Here is a 17,776-nt window from a genome sequence, read left to right as displayed (position 1 = left end):
GTATGTCAAAGAGATATCTGCATCCCCACCCTCACTGCAGCATTATTTTATAATAGCCAAAGTATGGAATCACCTAAGAGTGAATTGATGGATACAAATAAATAAAATGTAAAATATAGAAATGTGGTATATTTTTATATATAAAATGGAATACTATGCAGCCTTTAAAAAAGAAGAAAATCCTGTCATTTGTGACAACATGGATGAATTTATGCTAAGTGAAATAAGCCAGGCACCGAAACACAAATACTTCATGGTCCCACTTACACGTAGAATAAAAAAATGTGGAACTCATAGAATTAGAGAGTAGAATAGTGGCGAGATCTTGGCTCACTGCAACCTCTGCCTCCCAGGCTCAAGCGATCCTCCCATCTCAGCCTCCCAAATAGCTGGGACTGCAGATGCCACTGTGCCTGGCTAATTTTTTAATTTTTTTTTATAGAGATGGGGTCTCACTATGTTGCCCAGGCTGGGCTCCAACTCCAGGGCTCAAGGGATCTGCCCGCCTCAGCCTCCCAAAGTGCTGGGATTACAGACTTGAGCCACGGCACCTGGCCAATCTGAAATACTCTTACCACAAAATAAACACACACACACACACACACACACACACAACTATGTGAGGTGATGGATATGTTAATTTAGTTTGATTGTGACAATCATTTCACAACATATATATGTATGAAAACATGACATGGTATGCTGTAAATATATACAATTTTTATTTAAAGGTAGAAAAATTAGCCAGGCCCTTTGGCTCAAGCCTGTAATCCCAGCAATTTGGGAGGCTGAGGCAGGAGGATCACCTGAGGTCAGGAGGTTGAGACCAGTGCGGCCAACACAGTGAAACCCCGTCTCTATAAAAATGCAAAAATTAGCCGGGGATGATGGTGGGTACCTGTACTCCCAGCTACTCGGAAGGCGGAGGTGGGAGAATCACCTGAACCCAGGAGGCGGAGGTTGCAGTGACCCGAGATCGCACTATTGCACTCCAGCCTGGGCTACTGAATAAAACTCCGTCTAAAAAAAAAAAAAAGCTAGAAAACTTCTTTAAAAATAAACCAAAAAGGCAGTCCATAAGCTTCTGTTGAATGGATGAAAATCTCTACAATAAATAAAAACATAATATGCAAAGGTATTAATAAGATTTGGAAGAAAACTTAAGAAAGTGTTAACAGTAGTTACTTCTGGGCATCATCCAGATACAGGGAATCAGGGATGGAAGGCTTACTTTTCTATGGATCTTTGGGAAGTTTTAAAACATACATGATCAACCTTTAAAAATTAGGGGAAATCCCTTCTCCACATTCTCTAGGGTGCTGCCTTCCTCCCCCCAACACACTTAACTGTCAAAACCTACAATACTTCCAACAGTCGCCCCTCGAGGGAACAAGTCCCTGGTCTCCACGATCAGGACCAGCTAGTCCACATTGCCGACCCCAGAAAGGCGGTCGCGTGTTCGGTCAGCGAGAAAAAAAGGCGGGCGAGGCCCTTGTCCCGCAGGCCACAGCGAAGACAAAAGCCTCCGGTTACTGGCCTCAGGTGTAAGGCTGCTCCGCATTGGCGGCGAGGGGACATTCCTATTACTATTACATAGTCCTTTTTTCTTTCTGGGAGAAAGCACCTGGTGGGAGTTAGGCGGCCACCGTAGGGCGCTCCGGGACGCTAGCCCTCTGTCAAACGGCAAGCTGCGCCAGCGTCCGGCTGGGACTTTTCATCCAGGCCTGACTCTCATTCTTGCTTGGCAGATTCACCACTTTTTGGTGTCAGAATTTTTTTTAAAATTCCAATTTCTCTATTTCAGAAGCTCTTTCTGTCCAGAAAAACGGAAGCAGGAGAGACTTCAGGTTTTTGAATTTTTTTTTTTTTTTTTTTTTTTTCTATTTTGGTGTCCACAGTATCTACATCCAGTGAGCTGGGACCGTGAGTCGAAAGCGACGACTCGAATGCTCAGGTCACTGTTCCCGGCGCGCAGTCGCAGCTGCCTCTCGCTCTTGTCCCCGCCTGAAGTCCGACGTGGAAGTTGCTGGCTGACTGGGCTAGCGTGGAAATCGCGTCGGAGCCGCAGCCGGAGGCCAAGGAATCACTGAGGATCGGCGAGGGCGGACAAGGGGTTCATCATGGGTGAGGAGTCTGAGAAGGGCGCCCGGGCGCGCCCGAATAGGCTGGGGCCTAGGGCTAGGGTGCGGAGGAGGAGAGAGGCCGGCCAGAGAAGCCCAGAGTAGCCAGCTTCTCAGGGGGCGGGTCGCCGAGGACTTAACTCACCTTGGATCTTCATCTCTAGGGGTGGATCCGGCCTCTCTAGTTTCCCACTCATCCCTGCGGGGTCCGGGGACCCGGAAGGCGCGGGTCCGCAGAGCCTGGGTTCGAGTCCTTTCCCCTTAAGAAGTCCTTTTCCCTTATGAAATGAATTCTCCATTTGCTGGGGAGAGTTGGTCTTGCGAAGGCTGGCAACGCGTTAGTCGCAGGTTTGCTCAGGTTTCTTAGTGAAAGATGAGCTGCGGCCCCAGAGTGGAAGCTTAATTATTCTCTTTACCTGGGGCACTGGGACAGCGTCAGTTTGAAAAATTCGAGGGCAGGTGTTGCTTATCTTATTTTATGGCCAGTTTGGCATTCGTCTGCTAATTTGCTGTAGCGTTTCGTGTAATAATACAGTAAGATGAAGAAGGAAATGGGGAGGATATTTCTAGTTGGTAAACGAAATTTTAATCTCAATTCTTGGCCCGCTGATTGCGGAAACAGGATTCTCACAAGTATCGGGTCACACCCTCGCCAGCTAGAGCCCTAATGAGGGTGCACTTTCTTTAGCTTGTCTCCTACTCTCCAAATGAAGGTGCAGATTCTTTGGCTTAGTTAAATCCCTCCACCGTTTTCTGGGGAGCATACTTCTTGCTCCCAGACATCACAGGCACTGTCCTGTCTTCCGTAACCCCCTTCAGTTTTGTTCTTCCGCCTCTCTTGTACCTGTAAATGGTAGAAAGGACTTTGTCAAGACACACCCATTCTATTGAACTTTCTCAAGGTTCTCTAGCCCATGGTGTGTTCATTTCTCAACTCGCGGCTCTTAATTATGGCATGTTTTTGCCAAATAACAGTGTGGCATCACTTCTAATGTAACTTGCATTTATTTATTTATCTATCTATCTATTTATTTATTTAGAGACGGAGTCTCACTCTGTCACCAGACTGGAGTGCAGTGCTGCGATCTGGGCTCACTGCAACTTCCGCCTCCCGGGCTCAAGCTATTCTCTTGCCTCAGCCTCCCGAGTAGCTGAGACTATAGGCATGCATCATTACACCCAGCTAATTTTTGTATTTTTAGTAGAGGTCTCTTGACCTCGTGATCTGCCCGCCTCCGCCTACCAAAGTGCTGGGATTACAGGTGTGAACCAGGCCGTAATTTGCTTTTTTTGTTTTTGAGACGGAGTTTTGCTCTTGCCCAAGCTGGAGTGCAGGGGCGCAATCTCAGCTGACTGCCACCTCCGCCTTTCTGCTTCAAGCGATTCTCTTGCCTTAGTCTCCCGAGTAGCTGGGATTATAGGCATGCGCCATCACACCTGACTAATTTTGTATTTTTAGTAGACATGGGGTTTCTCCATGTTGGTCAGGCTGGTCTTGAATTCCCCACCTCAGGTGATCGGTCACCTTGGCCTCCCAAAGTGCTGGGATTACAGGCGTGAGCCACCGCATCTGGACTGCAACTTGCTTTTAATCTTCTCTAATGGCTCTGGATGGGAAAAGGACTGTGCCACAAGTGCTTTTATACTATACAATACTTGGTGTACAGGAAGCTTTCTGGGAATATTTTGTGATGCATTGGATAGAGCTTTATTATTGTTTTAAAATGGGTTTCTGTCAAAAATAGTTTGTTTTCGGCTTTTCTTTCAATTTCTTGTGCTAGTTATATTGCTTAGTGTAGAACTCTGATTGAAGTTGGTTATAGTGGTACTGCTGCTGTAAAATACTCTTCATCCTCCTTATTGGCCCCTTGGTTTTTAGGGATCATGAGGGAACCATGCTAAAATATTCCTATTCTGCTGATCAGAAAATGAGATTCCCAAAGGCAACGGCCATTATATTTCTCATTCTGTGCCAGCATGCTACAATATTTAGGACATAGTAACATAACTAATTACTTGTTTGATGTTGAATAATGTATTTCATTGGGAGCAAAGATACGCACCTATGCATCCAGGAAAATAATAATATTTAATTTGGAATACAGCTTTCAAAGGACAAGATTAGATGTTTTGTGCACCTAGTTCACAAAATGATATTGTATATTTTTTTTCTTTTATTATTTTTTAGGTGGCTTTTTCTCAAGTATATTTTCCAGTCTGTTTGGAACTCGGGAAATGAGGATTTTAATTTTGGGATTAGATGGAGCGGGAAAAACCACAATTTTGTACAGATTACAAGTTGGAGAAGTCGTTACTACTATACCTAGTAAGTGTTGGTATGATGAACTAATTGTAGGGGTCTTCTGGTCTCTATCTAACATAACTATTTCTTTCTCTCTCTTTTTTTTTTTTTTTGTTTTAATAGAGATCAGGTTGCCCAGCCTGGTCTCGGACTCCTGGCCTCAAGTGATCCTCCTGCCTTGGCCTCCCCAAGTGCTGGGATTATAGGCATGAGCCACTATGCCAGGCCGATTTCTGAATAAATTAATTCATATAATAAAGTATTTGTTAAAGTTTGTAAACTGCTAGTATGAACATAACATTGATAACACTTTTTCCATCAACTGAGAAGCAGGTTAGTGTAATTTAAGGACCCTTGTTCTGGCTTACGGCCGGGATTGGCTGTTTATTGCTGTTTAAAAGTGGCTTAAGTTACTAAATTTTAATGAGAGCCAATATTTTTATTAATAAAATACATAAGAGAACAAATACCCACTGGCTGTCAGGGGGAGATAAATGAAGTAGGTAAAAATACTTTGTAAACCTGTGTAAAGAATTATATAAATGTTAAGTGATACTACATGTGAAGTGCCTTTTATCTGTATTTGTTTCTATTTTAATTAAGGTTAGTTAATCTTAGTTAATTATATTGATTACTTTTAAAGATCTGAGTTCTAGAGACTGAGTGTTGAAGTAATTTGGTACCTTAAAAATATTATGAGAAGACCGGGCACAGTGGCCCATGCCTGTAATCTCAGCACTTTGGGAGACTGAGGCAGGTGGATCATCTGAGGTTGGGAGTTCGAGACCAGCTTGACCAACGTGGAGAAACCCTGTCTCTGTTAAAAATACAAAATTAGCCGGGCATGGTGGTGCATGCCTGTAATCCTAGCCACTTGGAGGCTGAGGCAGGAGAATCCCTTAAACCTGGGAGGCAGAGCTTGCAGTGATCTGAGATCACGCCATTGCACTGCAGCCTGGGAAATGAGAGCAAAACTCCATCTCAAAAAAAAAAAAATATATATATATATATATATGTATATATATATATATAGAGAGAGAGAGAGAGGGAGAGAGAAAATACTTCAATTTTAATCAATTGCTATCTTACAAAAATATTCTCCAATCATCTTATTTGACTGTACGAGAATACTGTTGTTATTTATACTTTTTCATTGGTTGACCTGAATTCACCTGGAGAAGATTAATACATGTAAATTAAATTGAAGAGTTCATACAGTTTGCTCAAGATTATTTAAATTATGCCTCTCACGTTACTCTGTCACTTAGGGTATTTCTATATTGTTACTGTTTAAATTTATGGACTAAAATAAAAGAGGCCTCTAAGAAAGAAGAGCATTTTGAACCCTGTAATGTCTGTTATTCCTTTTTGTTGCCTTCAGTAAATTTTAGTTCCCTTAGTTTTTGCTTCTCAAAATCACCCATCTCTGTCTGGGCATCTCCTGCATTGCACAGAGCAGCACAGTGGATAGTTTCGGGTTTCACTGAGTGCTGCTTTACACCACACTCTTTTTTGAGATGATGTCTTGCTTTTTTGCCCAGGCTGGAGTGCAGTGGCACAATCATAGCTCACTGCAGCCTCTACCACTGCCTCTTGGGCCCAAACAGTCCTCCCACTTCAGCCTCCCAAATTGTTGGGATTTCAGACATAAGCCACTGCTCTCAGTCTACACCGTTCTCTTGTCCTGCACATATAAATAATGTTTTTACTATTGATGAACATTGTGATTACACTCCTACCTAATTCTAAGGGAGACATCAGGAACTTGCATTTTAGTTTTTTGCTCAGATTTGTCATAGTATAGTTACTTTTTAATTGTAGTAGACATACTTGCTAAATACTCAAAGGTATCAGTTATCACTGCAAACTTAAATATAAAACAAAAGTTAATTGTCCAGTTATAGCTGGAAATTATTTTTTATTAAGTTATTTTTTTGAGACAGTCTCACTCTGTTGCCCAGGCTGGAGTCCAGTGGCATGATCTCGGCTCACTGCAACCTGCGCCTCTCAGGTTCAAGTGATTCTCGTGCCTCAGCCTCCAAAGTAGCTGGGATTACAGGCACATGCCACCATGCCTGGCTAATTTTTGTATTTTTAGTAGAGATGGGGTTTTGCCACGTTGGCTAGGCTGGTCTCAAACTCCTGACCTCAGGTGACCCACCTGCCTCGGCCTCTCAAAGTGCTGGGATTACAGTTGTGAGTCACCGCACCCAGCCATGGAAATTAGTTTTTTACCTATTTTTCACCTAAGAAGGATGGCAGAGAAGAGGGATATGACACCTGTCCTTTGACCATCCAGCCATGACCTTATTACAGGTGAGCTCTTAAGGATGTCTACACACAGACTGTGAGATTGAAAGCTACAGCCACGGCTGTGTCCATGCTGAAGTTTAGAAATGAAGTTTAGCAAGAAAGCTTTTGGTCTGTTTATTTGCTACCAACCAAAATTCTGGTTTTTATAGTGCATCCACAACTGTACTTTCTAAATACATCTTTTGAACACTTTTATATGCCACTACTCTATTATGAGGAGAGTTTACTATAATAGGATTTCCATTGAACTAAAAATTATGTTTTCCTTTTTATTTTTTTAATTCTTTTTTTAATTTATTTGACCTAAAAATTATATATTTTATTTGCAGAACTGCTGGCTTTTAAAAAATATCCTGAAGGTTATATTGATCTTGCTAATTGATGTTTTGCCCACGCACGTGCACCTGTGGGGGAGCACAGCACGCTATCTCATCTTAAATGGTATAAAATCTCAAGCAATAATGTGATTCAGCAATTACCATTTCTTTTTAACTCTAATCCTATGACAAATTATATGTGTGTATATATATATATTTTTTTTTCTTTAATAACAGTTACCGTTAATTGCTGTAACTCAATTAGATAGGATACTTTGAAGGTAGAATGCATTAGTCTACACATACCATTGATTTGATTTCTCTTCCAGCCATTGGATTTAATGTAGAGACGGTGACATACAAAAACCTTAAATTCCAAGTCTGGGATTTAGGAGGACAGACGAGTATCAGGTATGGCACAAAGACCAGGTTATTTGGTAGTATTTAACATTTATTGGTTCTTTTAAGGGTTAACATCAGTAAACCAGCATATGTGTTCTATTGTAATTTAAATGGAGCCACCTAGTTTAAAATGAGGTAAAATTTGGAACTATTTCCTTAGAGCATCCATTGAATTAAAACTTAAGGAAGCCCAATTTTTCAGATATCTGGTTAATGAAAATCTTTTCATGAAAATCTCAAGACCTTATTATTTCAGCTATTCTGAACAAGAAAGGACCCTCCTTTTAATTCTTATCAGTCTCTCCTCTCTGAAACACATTGTTTTGGAATTTATTAAAGTACCTTGCAGTCTTCCCTTTTAGGGCTAATATAAAAATAAATGTCCTTGGCCAGGTGGAGTGGCTCATGCTTGTAATCCCAGCAATTTGAGAGGCCAAGGTGGGTAATCACAAGGTCAGGAGTTCAAGACTAGCCTAGCCAACATGATGAAACCCTGTCTCTAATAAAACTACAAAAACTAGCTGAGCATGGTGGTGGGTGCCTGTAATTCCAGCTACTTGAGAGGCTGAGGCAGGATAATTGCTTGAACCCGGAACCAGGAGGTGGAGGTTGCAGTGAGCTGAGATGGCACCGCTACACTCCAGCCTGGGCTACAGAGTGAGACTCCGTCTCAAAAAAGCAAAAACAAAAATGCCTTCTGCAGTTCAGATCTCCTGCTTAGCATTTTGGGCTTGCCATGGCAAACAGTGAATGTTTGGTAACTGTCAGTAGTTGCTTATGATGGTACCATCTTAAAAGATTAATAATATATTCTCCAAACATTCTGACTTCTTTTAACTCATTTCTTGAATCACATTTTTTTTTTTTAATTGTGTAGCCTCCCAAGCCACAGTAGGCTAAGAGGGACTCCATTGAATCACTTATAATTTTAGCATTTCTGTTTCTTGGTGTCAGTGATTAATTTCATGACTGTTAAAATCACATTAAAAAATTCATTTGGGATGCCTAGTGAAAGATTTGTATAAGATGATGTAATTATCAGGTCTGTATACAACTTTTCTGTCAGTATATTTAGTGGTTTCATAGATTATAAATAGATTTTCTCAGCCTAAAGTCCGAATTCATTTTGAAACTCTGTGGTCCTGTGATTTGATGTTTATCAACATTCTTTTGACTCATCACATGGGTACATATATCCACCAGAAACAGTGAATCATTAAGGCACTGATTCTCATGTGTGTGGGAAAGGATTGTCATGTGATTCCCCTACCTTCGCCCCAAACCATGGCCCTGAGTTCTAGCATGTAAATTGATATGTCAGTTTCTTCTTTAAAACAATAACAAAATATTCTCCCCTTTTGAATTTTCTCTAGGCCATACTGGAGATGTTATTATTCAAACACAGATGCAGTCATTTATGTAGTAGACAGTTGTGACCGAGACCGAATTGGCATTTCCAAATCAGAGTTGGTTGCCATGTTGGAGGTAAGAAAACTTTACCATTTTAAAATGCGGGAAAATCATTTACATTTGCTGACTGTTTCTAGTACATTCAGGAATAATTAAAAAGAATGCAGGGTTTTTTCCCTTCATCCCTTTAATATTTTCCTTTATGCAAATGACTTTCTATTCCAAAAATACAGTAGAGGAGAGGGTTGGAGACAACAACAAAAACTAACCTTGAAACTTCCTCTTACTTTAAGCCAGATTGCTTGATTTTCCAGGAGATTCAGAGCTCACTTAAACAAAAGCAACTATTCTAAGTCACTTCTTTGATGTCTTTTTTAAAAGATGTCTTTGTTTTTTTGTTTTGGAGATGTAGTTTTGCTCTTGTTGCCCAGGCGTGCAATGGCATGATCGTGGCTCACTGCAACCTCTGCCTCTGGGTTCAAGCGATTCTCCTGCCTCAGCCTCCCCAGTAGCTGGGATTACAGGCGTGCACCACCACACCTGGCTAATTTTGTATTTTTAGTAGAGGCAGGGTTTCTCCATGTTGGTCAGGCTGGTCTCGAACTTCACACTCCAAGCCTCAGGTGATCCACCTGCCTCGGCCTCCCAAAGTGCTGTGTTTACGGGCATGAGCCACTGCACCCAGCCAAGAGGTCTTTTTATTTTTAGCTGTTTTAGAAGGATTAAAGTTCAGAGAAATATGTGTTCCTGGGTTGCTGGCACAATTCTGGCCTCAGGTTTATTGTTTTTTACCCTTCCCTTATAGTGTTTTAGCTACACAGACCTTCTTTCTGTTCTTTGAACACGAGCTTGCACACCTGGCTTAGGGCCTTTTGCACTTGCTGATCCTTCTGCTTGGAATGCTGTTCCCCAGCATCTTTGCATGACTGCCTTCCTGACATGTTTCTTCCCACATCTCTTCCCCAGGTTGAAGCGATTCTCCTGCTTCAGCCTCCTGAGTAGCCGGGATTATAGGCATGGGCCACCATACCCGGCTAATTTTTTTTGTGCTTTTAGTAGAGACAGTGTTTTACCATGTTGATCAGGCTGGTCTTAAACTCCTGACCTCGTGATCTGTCTGCCTCGGCCTCCCAAAATGCTGGGATTACAGGCGCAAGCCACTGCACCTGGCTACTCTTCTTTTTTCTTTATTCCAATTATTATTATTTTTTATTTTTCTTCTATTTTTTGTAGAGATGGGGTCTAGCTGTGTTGCTGAGGCTGGTCCCAAACTCCTGTCCTCAAGTGATCCTCCTGCCTCATCCTCCTAGTATTGGTATTACAGGTGTGAGCCATTATATTCCACTTACTGTTTCTTTCTTTTTTTTTTTTTTTTTTTTAAGATGGAGTTTTGCTCTTGTTACTCAGGCTGGATGAAGTGCAGTGGCTCAATCTGGGCTCACTGCAACCTCTACCTCCTGGGTTCAAGCAATTCTCCTGCCTCAGCCTCCCAAGTAGTTGGGAGTACAGTCACATGCCACCATGCCTGGCTAATTTCTTTTTTTTTTTTTTATTTTTTATTTTTAGTAGAGATGGGGTTTCATCATGTTGGCCAGGTTGGTCTCAAATTCCTGACCTTGGGTGATACACCTGTCTCGGCCTTCCAAAGTGCTGGGATTATAGGCCTGAGCCACAGCGCCCAGTGGAACTACTGACCTCTTAATGCCTTCTAAGTTATAAATTGCAGACTTGATAGTTTTAAACATTTGGTTAATTTTTTTTTTAACATCATATCATTATATTTATTATAAGAGTTTCTTAGATCAGCCGGGCGCGGTGGCTCACGCCTGTAATCCCAGCACTTTGGGAGGCTGAGGCAGGTGGATCACAAGGTCAAGAGATCGAGACCATCCTGGTCAACATGGTGAAACCCCGTCTCTACTAAAAATACAAAACATTAGCTGGGCATGGTGGCGCGTGCCTGTAATCCCAGCTACTCAGGAGGCTGAGGCAGAAGAATTGCCTGAACCCGGGAGCAGAGGTTGCGGTGAGCCGAGATCGCGCCATTGCACTCCAGCCTGGGTAGCATGAGTGAAACTCCGTCTCAAGGAAAAAAAAAAAAAAAAAAAAAAAGAGTTTCTTAGATCAAATTTAAATATAAGGATAAGGTTGAATTGCCTTGTGTGTAATGGATTTTTAAAATAATAGCTTATTTAGGTATAATTCACAGGATATAATGCATTTTATCATATAAAGTATTGCTTAAAAGAATTGCATAGGGGAGGGACAGCTGGGGGTGGGGAGTTGGGGAGAGAGAGCATGGGGAGAAATGCCAGATATAGGTGATGGGAAAGAAGGCAGCAAGTCACACTGCCATGTGTGCATGTGTGTACCTATGCAACAATCTTGCATGTTCTTCATATGTACCCCAAAACCTAAAATGCAATTAAAAAAATAAAAAAAAAATAAAAAATAAATAAAAAAAAGAATTGCATTATTGACTTTAATTTGCAAATCTTGGGTTGTGCAGGATTGTTGTTAGATTATTTGCAGTGTTAGGATTTGACTTTTAAGTCTTTCAGAGAAGTAAAAATTGGATTCTTTCTTTAGAAAATGACTTTTAATTCATCAATAAATACCATGTTATATAAAGTACAGGCCAAGTACGAGTCAGGACTGTTAATGTTAAAACATACAGACACAAACCAGGTGTGGTGGTTCACACCTGTAATCCCAGCACTTTGGGAGGCCGAGGCAGGTGGATCACTTGAGTTCAGGATCACCTGGCAACATGATGAAACTCCATCTCAACTAAAAATACAAAAGTTAGCTGGGCGTGGGGGTGCATGCCTGTAATTCCAGCTACACGGGAGGCTGAGGCAGGAGAATCACTTGAACCCCAGAGGTTGCAGTGAGCTGAGATCATGTCACTGCACTCTAGCCTGTGTGACACAGTGAGACTCCATCTCAAAACAAAATAAAAAATATATAGACACAAAAGCAGTTTAGGTTTTAATTTTTTTTTTTTTTTTGAGACAGAGTCTTGCTCTGTCACCCAGTCTAGAGTACAGTGTTACGTTCTTGGCTCATTGCAACCTCAAATGATTCTCCTGCCTCAGCCTTCTGAGTAGCTGGGATTATAGGCATGTGCCACCACTCCCAGCTAATTTTTGTGTTTTTAGTAGAGATAGGGTTTCACCATGTTTGTCAGGCTGGTCTTCAACTCCTGATCTCGTTATCTGCCTGCCTTGGCCTCCTAAAGTGCAGGGATTACAGGCGTGAGCCACTGCGCCTGGCCTTTCAACTTTCTTATATACAAAAATGAATTCTAAATGGGTAAAAAATTAAATGTAAAAAAATGAAAACTATAAGAACATTTAAGTAGATAGGTTTAAAAATTCTAGATAGGGAAGGCCTTTCTAAATCAAATAATTGGAAGGAATTCAAAAGATGAGATTTAATTATATTAATGTAACGAAAACCTCCCAAAGCTCAGATATGCCAAATATAAACAAGAGTAAGATAAGAAACCAGGCCTAACCAGAAACTGGTGACTAAGGTTTAGTGTTCTTAATTATAGCAAGACCTTAAGACCTTTTGCAAAATGAGCAAAAGGCAATTCATATCCGAAAAACATTGCTAATAGTATTTGCATTTGTTTTTAAAGAGACAGGATCTCCCTCTGTCCCCTAGGCTGGAGTGCAGTGGCACAACCAAAGCTTATTATAACCTTGAGCTTCTGCCTCTGCTTCCTTTTTTGTTTTTTAAAATTTTTTTTAATTAGATGGAGTTTTGCTCTTGCCCATGCTGGAGTGCAATGGCATGATCTCGGCTAACTGCAATCTCCACCTCCCAAGTTCAAGCGATTTTCCTGCCTCAGCCCCCAAGAAGCTGGGATTACAGGCATGAGCCACCAACGCCCAGCTAATTTTGCATTTTTTTAGTAGAGATGGGGGTTTCTTCATGTTGGTCAGGCTGGTCTCAAACTCCCAACCTCAGGTGATCCACCTGCATCGGCCTCCCAAAGTGCTGGGATTACAGGCATGACACTGTGCCTGGCCTTAAAAAATTATTTGTAGAAATGGGGTCTCCCTGTGTTGCTCAGGCTGGTCTCGAACTCCTAGACTTAAGCGATCCTCCTGCCTTACCCCATTTGCATTTCAAATACCCTAATAATATATAAGGAGATACTATGTTTGGAAAAGTAAGTAATTCCGAACTCTACCAAGGCTTCATTGAAGGTGGAGACTTTTATACACTATTGGTGGGGTATAAAACAGCTTTTGGGAAAGCTGTTCATATATATATTCAGTTTATCAAAGCCTTAAAAAAAACTGTTTATATGAACTTTGACTCCATTTTTAGAATATTAAGGAAACAGATTCAAACAAAGATTTTTGTATAAAGACTCTGTCATTTGGGTTTATCTAATAGTCAAGTGGAAAGAATCTAATAAGAGTCTAATACTAGAAAATAGTTAACACAGTTTATGGTGCATGTGTCCATAGTATAGAGCATATTTAGCCATTTTTTTATTTTGAAAAAGTTATCGTTTGGAGAAACATGATTTTAATTTTTAGGCAGGGTATGGAACTGTATATAAATGTGATTTTAAATGTGTAAATGTATTTACTAAATAAACTCTTTAAGTATCTGCAAAACAAAGTACTAGTAAAAACACCCAGAATGTTAACAATGATCATATTTGGGAGGTCGGATTATGGATGAAGCTTTTTTCTTTATATTCTCTATCATTTCATCATGTATAATGAATACATTGATAATTACAAAATACACTTTAAAATGTATTTTTAGACATTTTTTAAACTCAAGAGAGCACATTGGTTAAAGGAAATTAAATGTTTTCAATTTTATTTAGGAAGAAGAGCTGAGAAAAGCCATTTTAGTGGTGTTTGCAAATAAACAGGACATGGAACAGGCCATGACTCCTTCAGAGATGGCAAATTCACTTGGGCTACCTGCCTTGAAGGACCGAAAATGGCAGATATTCAAAACATCAGCAACCAAAGGCACTGGCCTTGATGAGGCAATGGAATGGCAAGTATCCTGTTTCCAGAAGCCATTTGTCCATTTGTGTGTGCTTCCAGCTATGCACGCCCACATGTAATTTTCCTCCAGTGCTGAGGATGAAACTTTGATTTACTTAACAGCTTATCTCATAAGTTCCTCCAGCCTTTTCTCCCACTAGTCTTTGGGTGCATCTGCCTTCCCAACCACACCTACCTGACTGCAGTTACTTAGATAAACAAATTCTTTGCCAATTTTTAGCCTTTTTCCCTGCCTCACCTCACCCTTGAATTCCTTATCGTTCAGGAATTAAGGCTGTCTTCTCCAGAGTTTTTCCCCAATGTATCTCTAGTCCTATTGCCTAATCACTCACCTAAAGTTAGTACTGTGTCACAGATTAGTGACATAGTACTTGTTATACTGTCTTGTAATTTGTTTGATTTGTTCATCTACTTATTATATAATCACCTCCTTGAGGATTGAAACTAGTTTCACGTTTGAGGCATCCATATGTAGCCCAGAAATAGTAGTAGCCGGGAAAACAGATATTTGGTCTTTTTTGAATTTTTCATTCAAATCATAGACAAATTTAAAGCTTAAAGGAACCTTACGGAAATCGAGCGTATAACCTCATTCTTCTATGTTAGCTGTCATCATTTTAAGTACTTTGGAATTCACTTCCAATATAAAGTTTATTACAGATGATCATGCTTTTATACCCGAAAGTTAATTTTATAAAACTGTTCATTTTCTCTTTACAGGTTAGTTGAAACATTAAAAAGCAGACAGTAATTCAGTCCATTCTTCTCCCCTGAAATGAAGACTGCATCACCTCTGTTCCCTTTGGAAACAGTCAACTGTACTTCACACTACTACATGTTAAAACTATATGATTGTTGGCATATACTGACTGACTGCAATGTTTGTAGTAAATAGGGAAAAGAAGTATTTGGTTAGAGGGGTAACTCGACTGAATCACCTGAATGTTCTGTGTAATGTAAAATATTCTTTCCTTGCTTTCTTGTGTTAAGGTATATATTCTATTTGTATGGAATTCTTATTCAAATACAGTTCTATTAAAGAATGTACTCCTATTGGATGAAAAAACCCTCCTATTTTTGAATAGTAGTTGCAGCTTGTTTGTATAAATACTAACAGATATCTTAACAGATTTTTTTCCCCTTAAAATGAATTATCTTTCCAAAGATTAGACTCAGTAGAGTAGGTGAGGAATATAATGTGTATAATATACTCTTTATTTGCTTACCTGACCACTTTTTATTAAGCTGTTTTGTTAAAAGCTTTTGGTTATAGGCATGAATATTATTTTGATGGTTAACTTCACTGATTTATCTGTAATTGTCATTTTATAGTACTTTATAGTTGTCAAAAAAAATCTTACATATGTTGACGTAGTTGATCTGTACAGGAAGCTTGTAAGGTAGGTAGGACAGGTTATGATGTCTTCACTTTATGGACATGGACCCAGAGTTCTAATAGGCTGGTTTGCCCAAGGTCACCTGCTAGCTTTTAAGGTGGGAATCGGGCTCAAAGTAAAATTTTGGTTCAGAAGCTTGACTCATATAAACTATACTATATATTCCCAAAAATGTCAGCATTGACAACACAGTCTAACTTTTAAATAAAATTATGCTAATTAAAGTAGTTACATTCAAAGTAATGTCTATAAATTTATTATTCTATACTAGTAGATCAGTGACAAATAATCCTAAATGGTTATATTTGATGGAATTTATAACACATTAAAGAGAAAATTTCACATTAAAGGAAGGTTTAAAACTCTATTTTTAAGATTATAAAAGGTGTCTTTAGTGGTTTTCATTCCTTTTATCTACCTGTAATTGGGGATGTAAACTTGTTAAAAATCAAAATCCTACTGATTCTACAGGGAGAAATTACGCATTCTGTTTTAAAAATTAGGCTTATTGCTAGACTGAAAGTTTAAAAAACAATTCATGTTCAAAGCAGCTTTTTAAATTACCTAGTCCACCACAGAATCAGCTAATGTGACAGAATATAGTGCTTCATCATTGCTAAAACGAGGTGAATTTCTTTCATTTAAGTTGGAAAACCAGCATTTAAAAAATTAGGTGCTGGTAATGAGAGCTTAATACTATGGTTACCCACAGGTCTCAGGATCATTAGTAGATTCTTTCTTGGCCTTCACTGTCCTTCCAGTGTTGGCCTCTGGCCTCTTCCCCTCATATTTACGTTTATTCTCTGGGCTTACATTCATTCTCTGCAGCTGTCTCTCTTCATCTTTGGGACTCTCACCCTTCTCGCTCATTCTCCAGCACTCATTCCTACTTTAGTCTCTTTGAAATCTTTTTTGGAGATTTTTCCTTTAGCTACAAGTGTTCCAGTATAACCAGTATTACTCCTGAGAGGCAGAGACTTTTTCATATTTATGTCCCTAGTATGTGGTGTGGCGCCTGGCATAAGGCATTTCAGAATGTGTTATAGTTGAAATAGTAGGATAGATATTTGTCATTTGAGAAGTAGTCCCTTTGCAATTTATACTTGAGTTTACTTCTGATCAATAGCACATGGCTGGAAAATACAGAAAACAAGTCCCCTTATAGCCTGAGGCTTGTAAGGCTTGTACAGCTGCAGCTGCCTTCTGGCAGTTCAGGAAAACTGCAAAAAATGGGGTTTCCTGGCAGGCAAACCTGGCATGTAGCCCTTGGCCCTCTTGAATCCTAGGGCATGAAGTTGCCCCAAAGGTCAGCACTTGGATAAGCCTGATCCCTCTGATTTATCACAAAGAATAGGATGAGATTAAGAGAGTGGACCCTTAAGTAGGCTATAAATTATATGGTCCTTGTCTAGCAGGAAACAACTGCACAGGTATGCTACCAGGGCTTGGATATTGATATTCACAAGGCAAATCTGAATACTGTTTTATGAGAATCCTGGCAATGGGAAAAGCACCAAACAAAATCAGAACATAGGTGCAAATGGCTACTCCTGCAGTTTCTTTTCTGTAAAATGGGACCTGGACAAATGATACCAAAGGTTTCTTTCTGACATTCTGTTTTTTAACTATGGCTGATGTGCTGTCGCTTGCTACAAAAAAGAGAAATTGAGAGTGGTAGAATTACTTCTGTTATGAAATACCTGAGATGCACTTTAAACTGTTGAAATGTAGGTTCTGAGGGGAGGGGCCGTATCTTATTTACTGTTAGTATCCCTTGCATCTAGTGTGGTGCACCTGGCACACAGTAGGCACTCAATAAATATTTATTGATTAAAAACAAAGACGTCTTCAATATCCCAGATATATTTGTTCTTTTTGACCTTTGCCTTAGTATTTTTATTTTTAAAAATTTTATGAAAGCAATACGTGCATTTACTTTAAGTCACTTAGAATTAATTAAAATCAGTCTTCTACTATGGCCTCCTTTGACACATTACAAAGCCCTTAGGGTGAGAACTCCTGTTTGAGATACAAAGTACACCAAAGCACAGATGCTGAAGTGAATGAACGTTTGAGTCCTATGCCACATGCTGTGATATTCTGAGCCCCAAATTATAAAGCATGGACTTTTTTTTTTCTTTGAGATGGAGTCTCACTCTGTCACCCAGGCTGGAGTGCAGTGGTGCGATCTTGGCTCACTGCAACCTCCACCTCCCAGGCTCAAGTGATTCTCTTGGCTCAGCCTCCCAAGTAGCTGGGACTACAGGCGCTGGACCACCACACCTGGCTAATTTTTGTATTTTTAGTAGAGACAGGGTTTCATCATGTTGGCCAGGCTGGTCTCGAACTCCTGACCTCAAGTGATCCACTGCCTCGGCCTCCCAAAGTGCTGAGACTACGGGTATGAGCCACTGCGCCTGGCTCAAAGCATGGACTTTGCATCCTGATTCTACCACTTACATCCTGT

The 17,776-nt window shown here is 40.1% G+C and overlaps 1 protein-coding gene across 1 annotated transcript; it reads left to right on the top strand.

Moving 5' to 3' along the window:
• The first annotated feature begins 1,951 nt into the window (after nt 1-1,951).
• ARL1 (ADP ribosylation factor like GTPase 1) lies at nt 1,952-17,150 on the top strand. The gene is made up of 6 exons (XM_032299048.1): nt 1,952-2,124; nt 4,309-4,446; nt 7,382-7,463; nt 8,828-8,939; nt 13,723-13,901; nt 14,633-17,150. The coding sequence occupies exons 1-6, from the start codon at nt 2,121-2,123 to the stop codon at nt 14,661-14,663; spliced, it is 546 nt and encodes a 181-aa protein (XP_032154939.1). The 5' UTR covers nt 1,952-2,120; the 3' UTR covers nt 14,664-17,150.
• The last annotated feature ends 626 nt before the right edge of the window (nt 17,151-17,776 follow it).

This window comes from Sapajus apella, unplaced genomic scaffold (genome assembly GCF_009761245.1).
Source record: "Sapajus apella isolate SASKATOON/1434 unplaced genomic scaffold, GSC_monkey_1.0 scaffold2, whole genome shotgun sequence".
NCBI lineage: Eukaryota > Metazoa > Chordata > Mammalia > Primates > Cebidae > Sapajus > Sapajus apella.
This window is presented reverse-complemented; position numbering and strand designations above follow the sequence as displayed.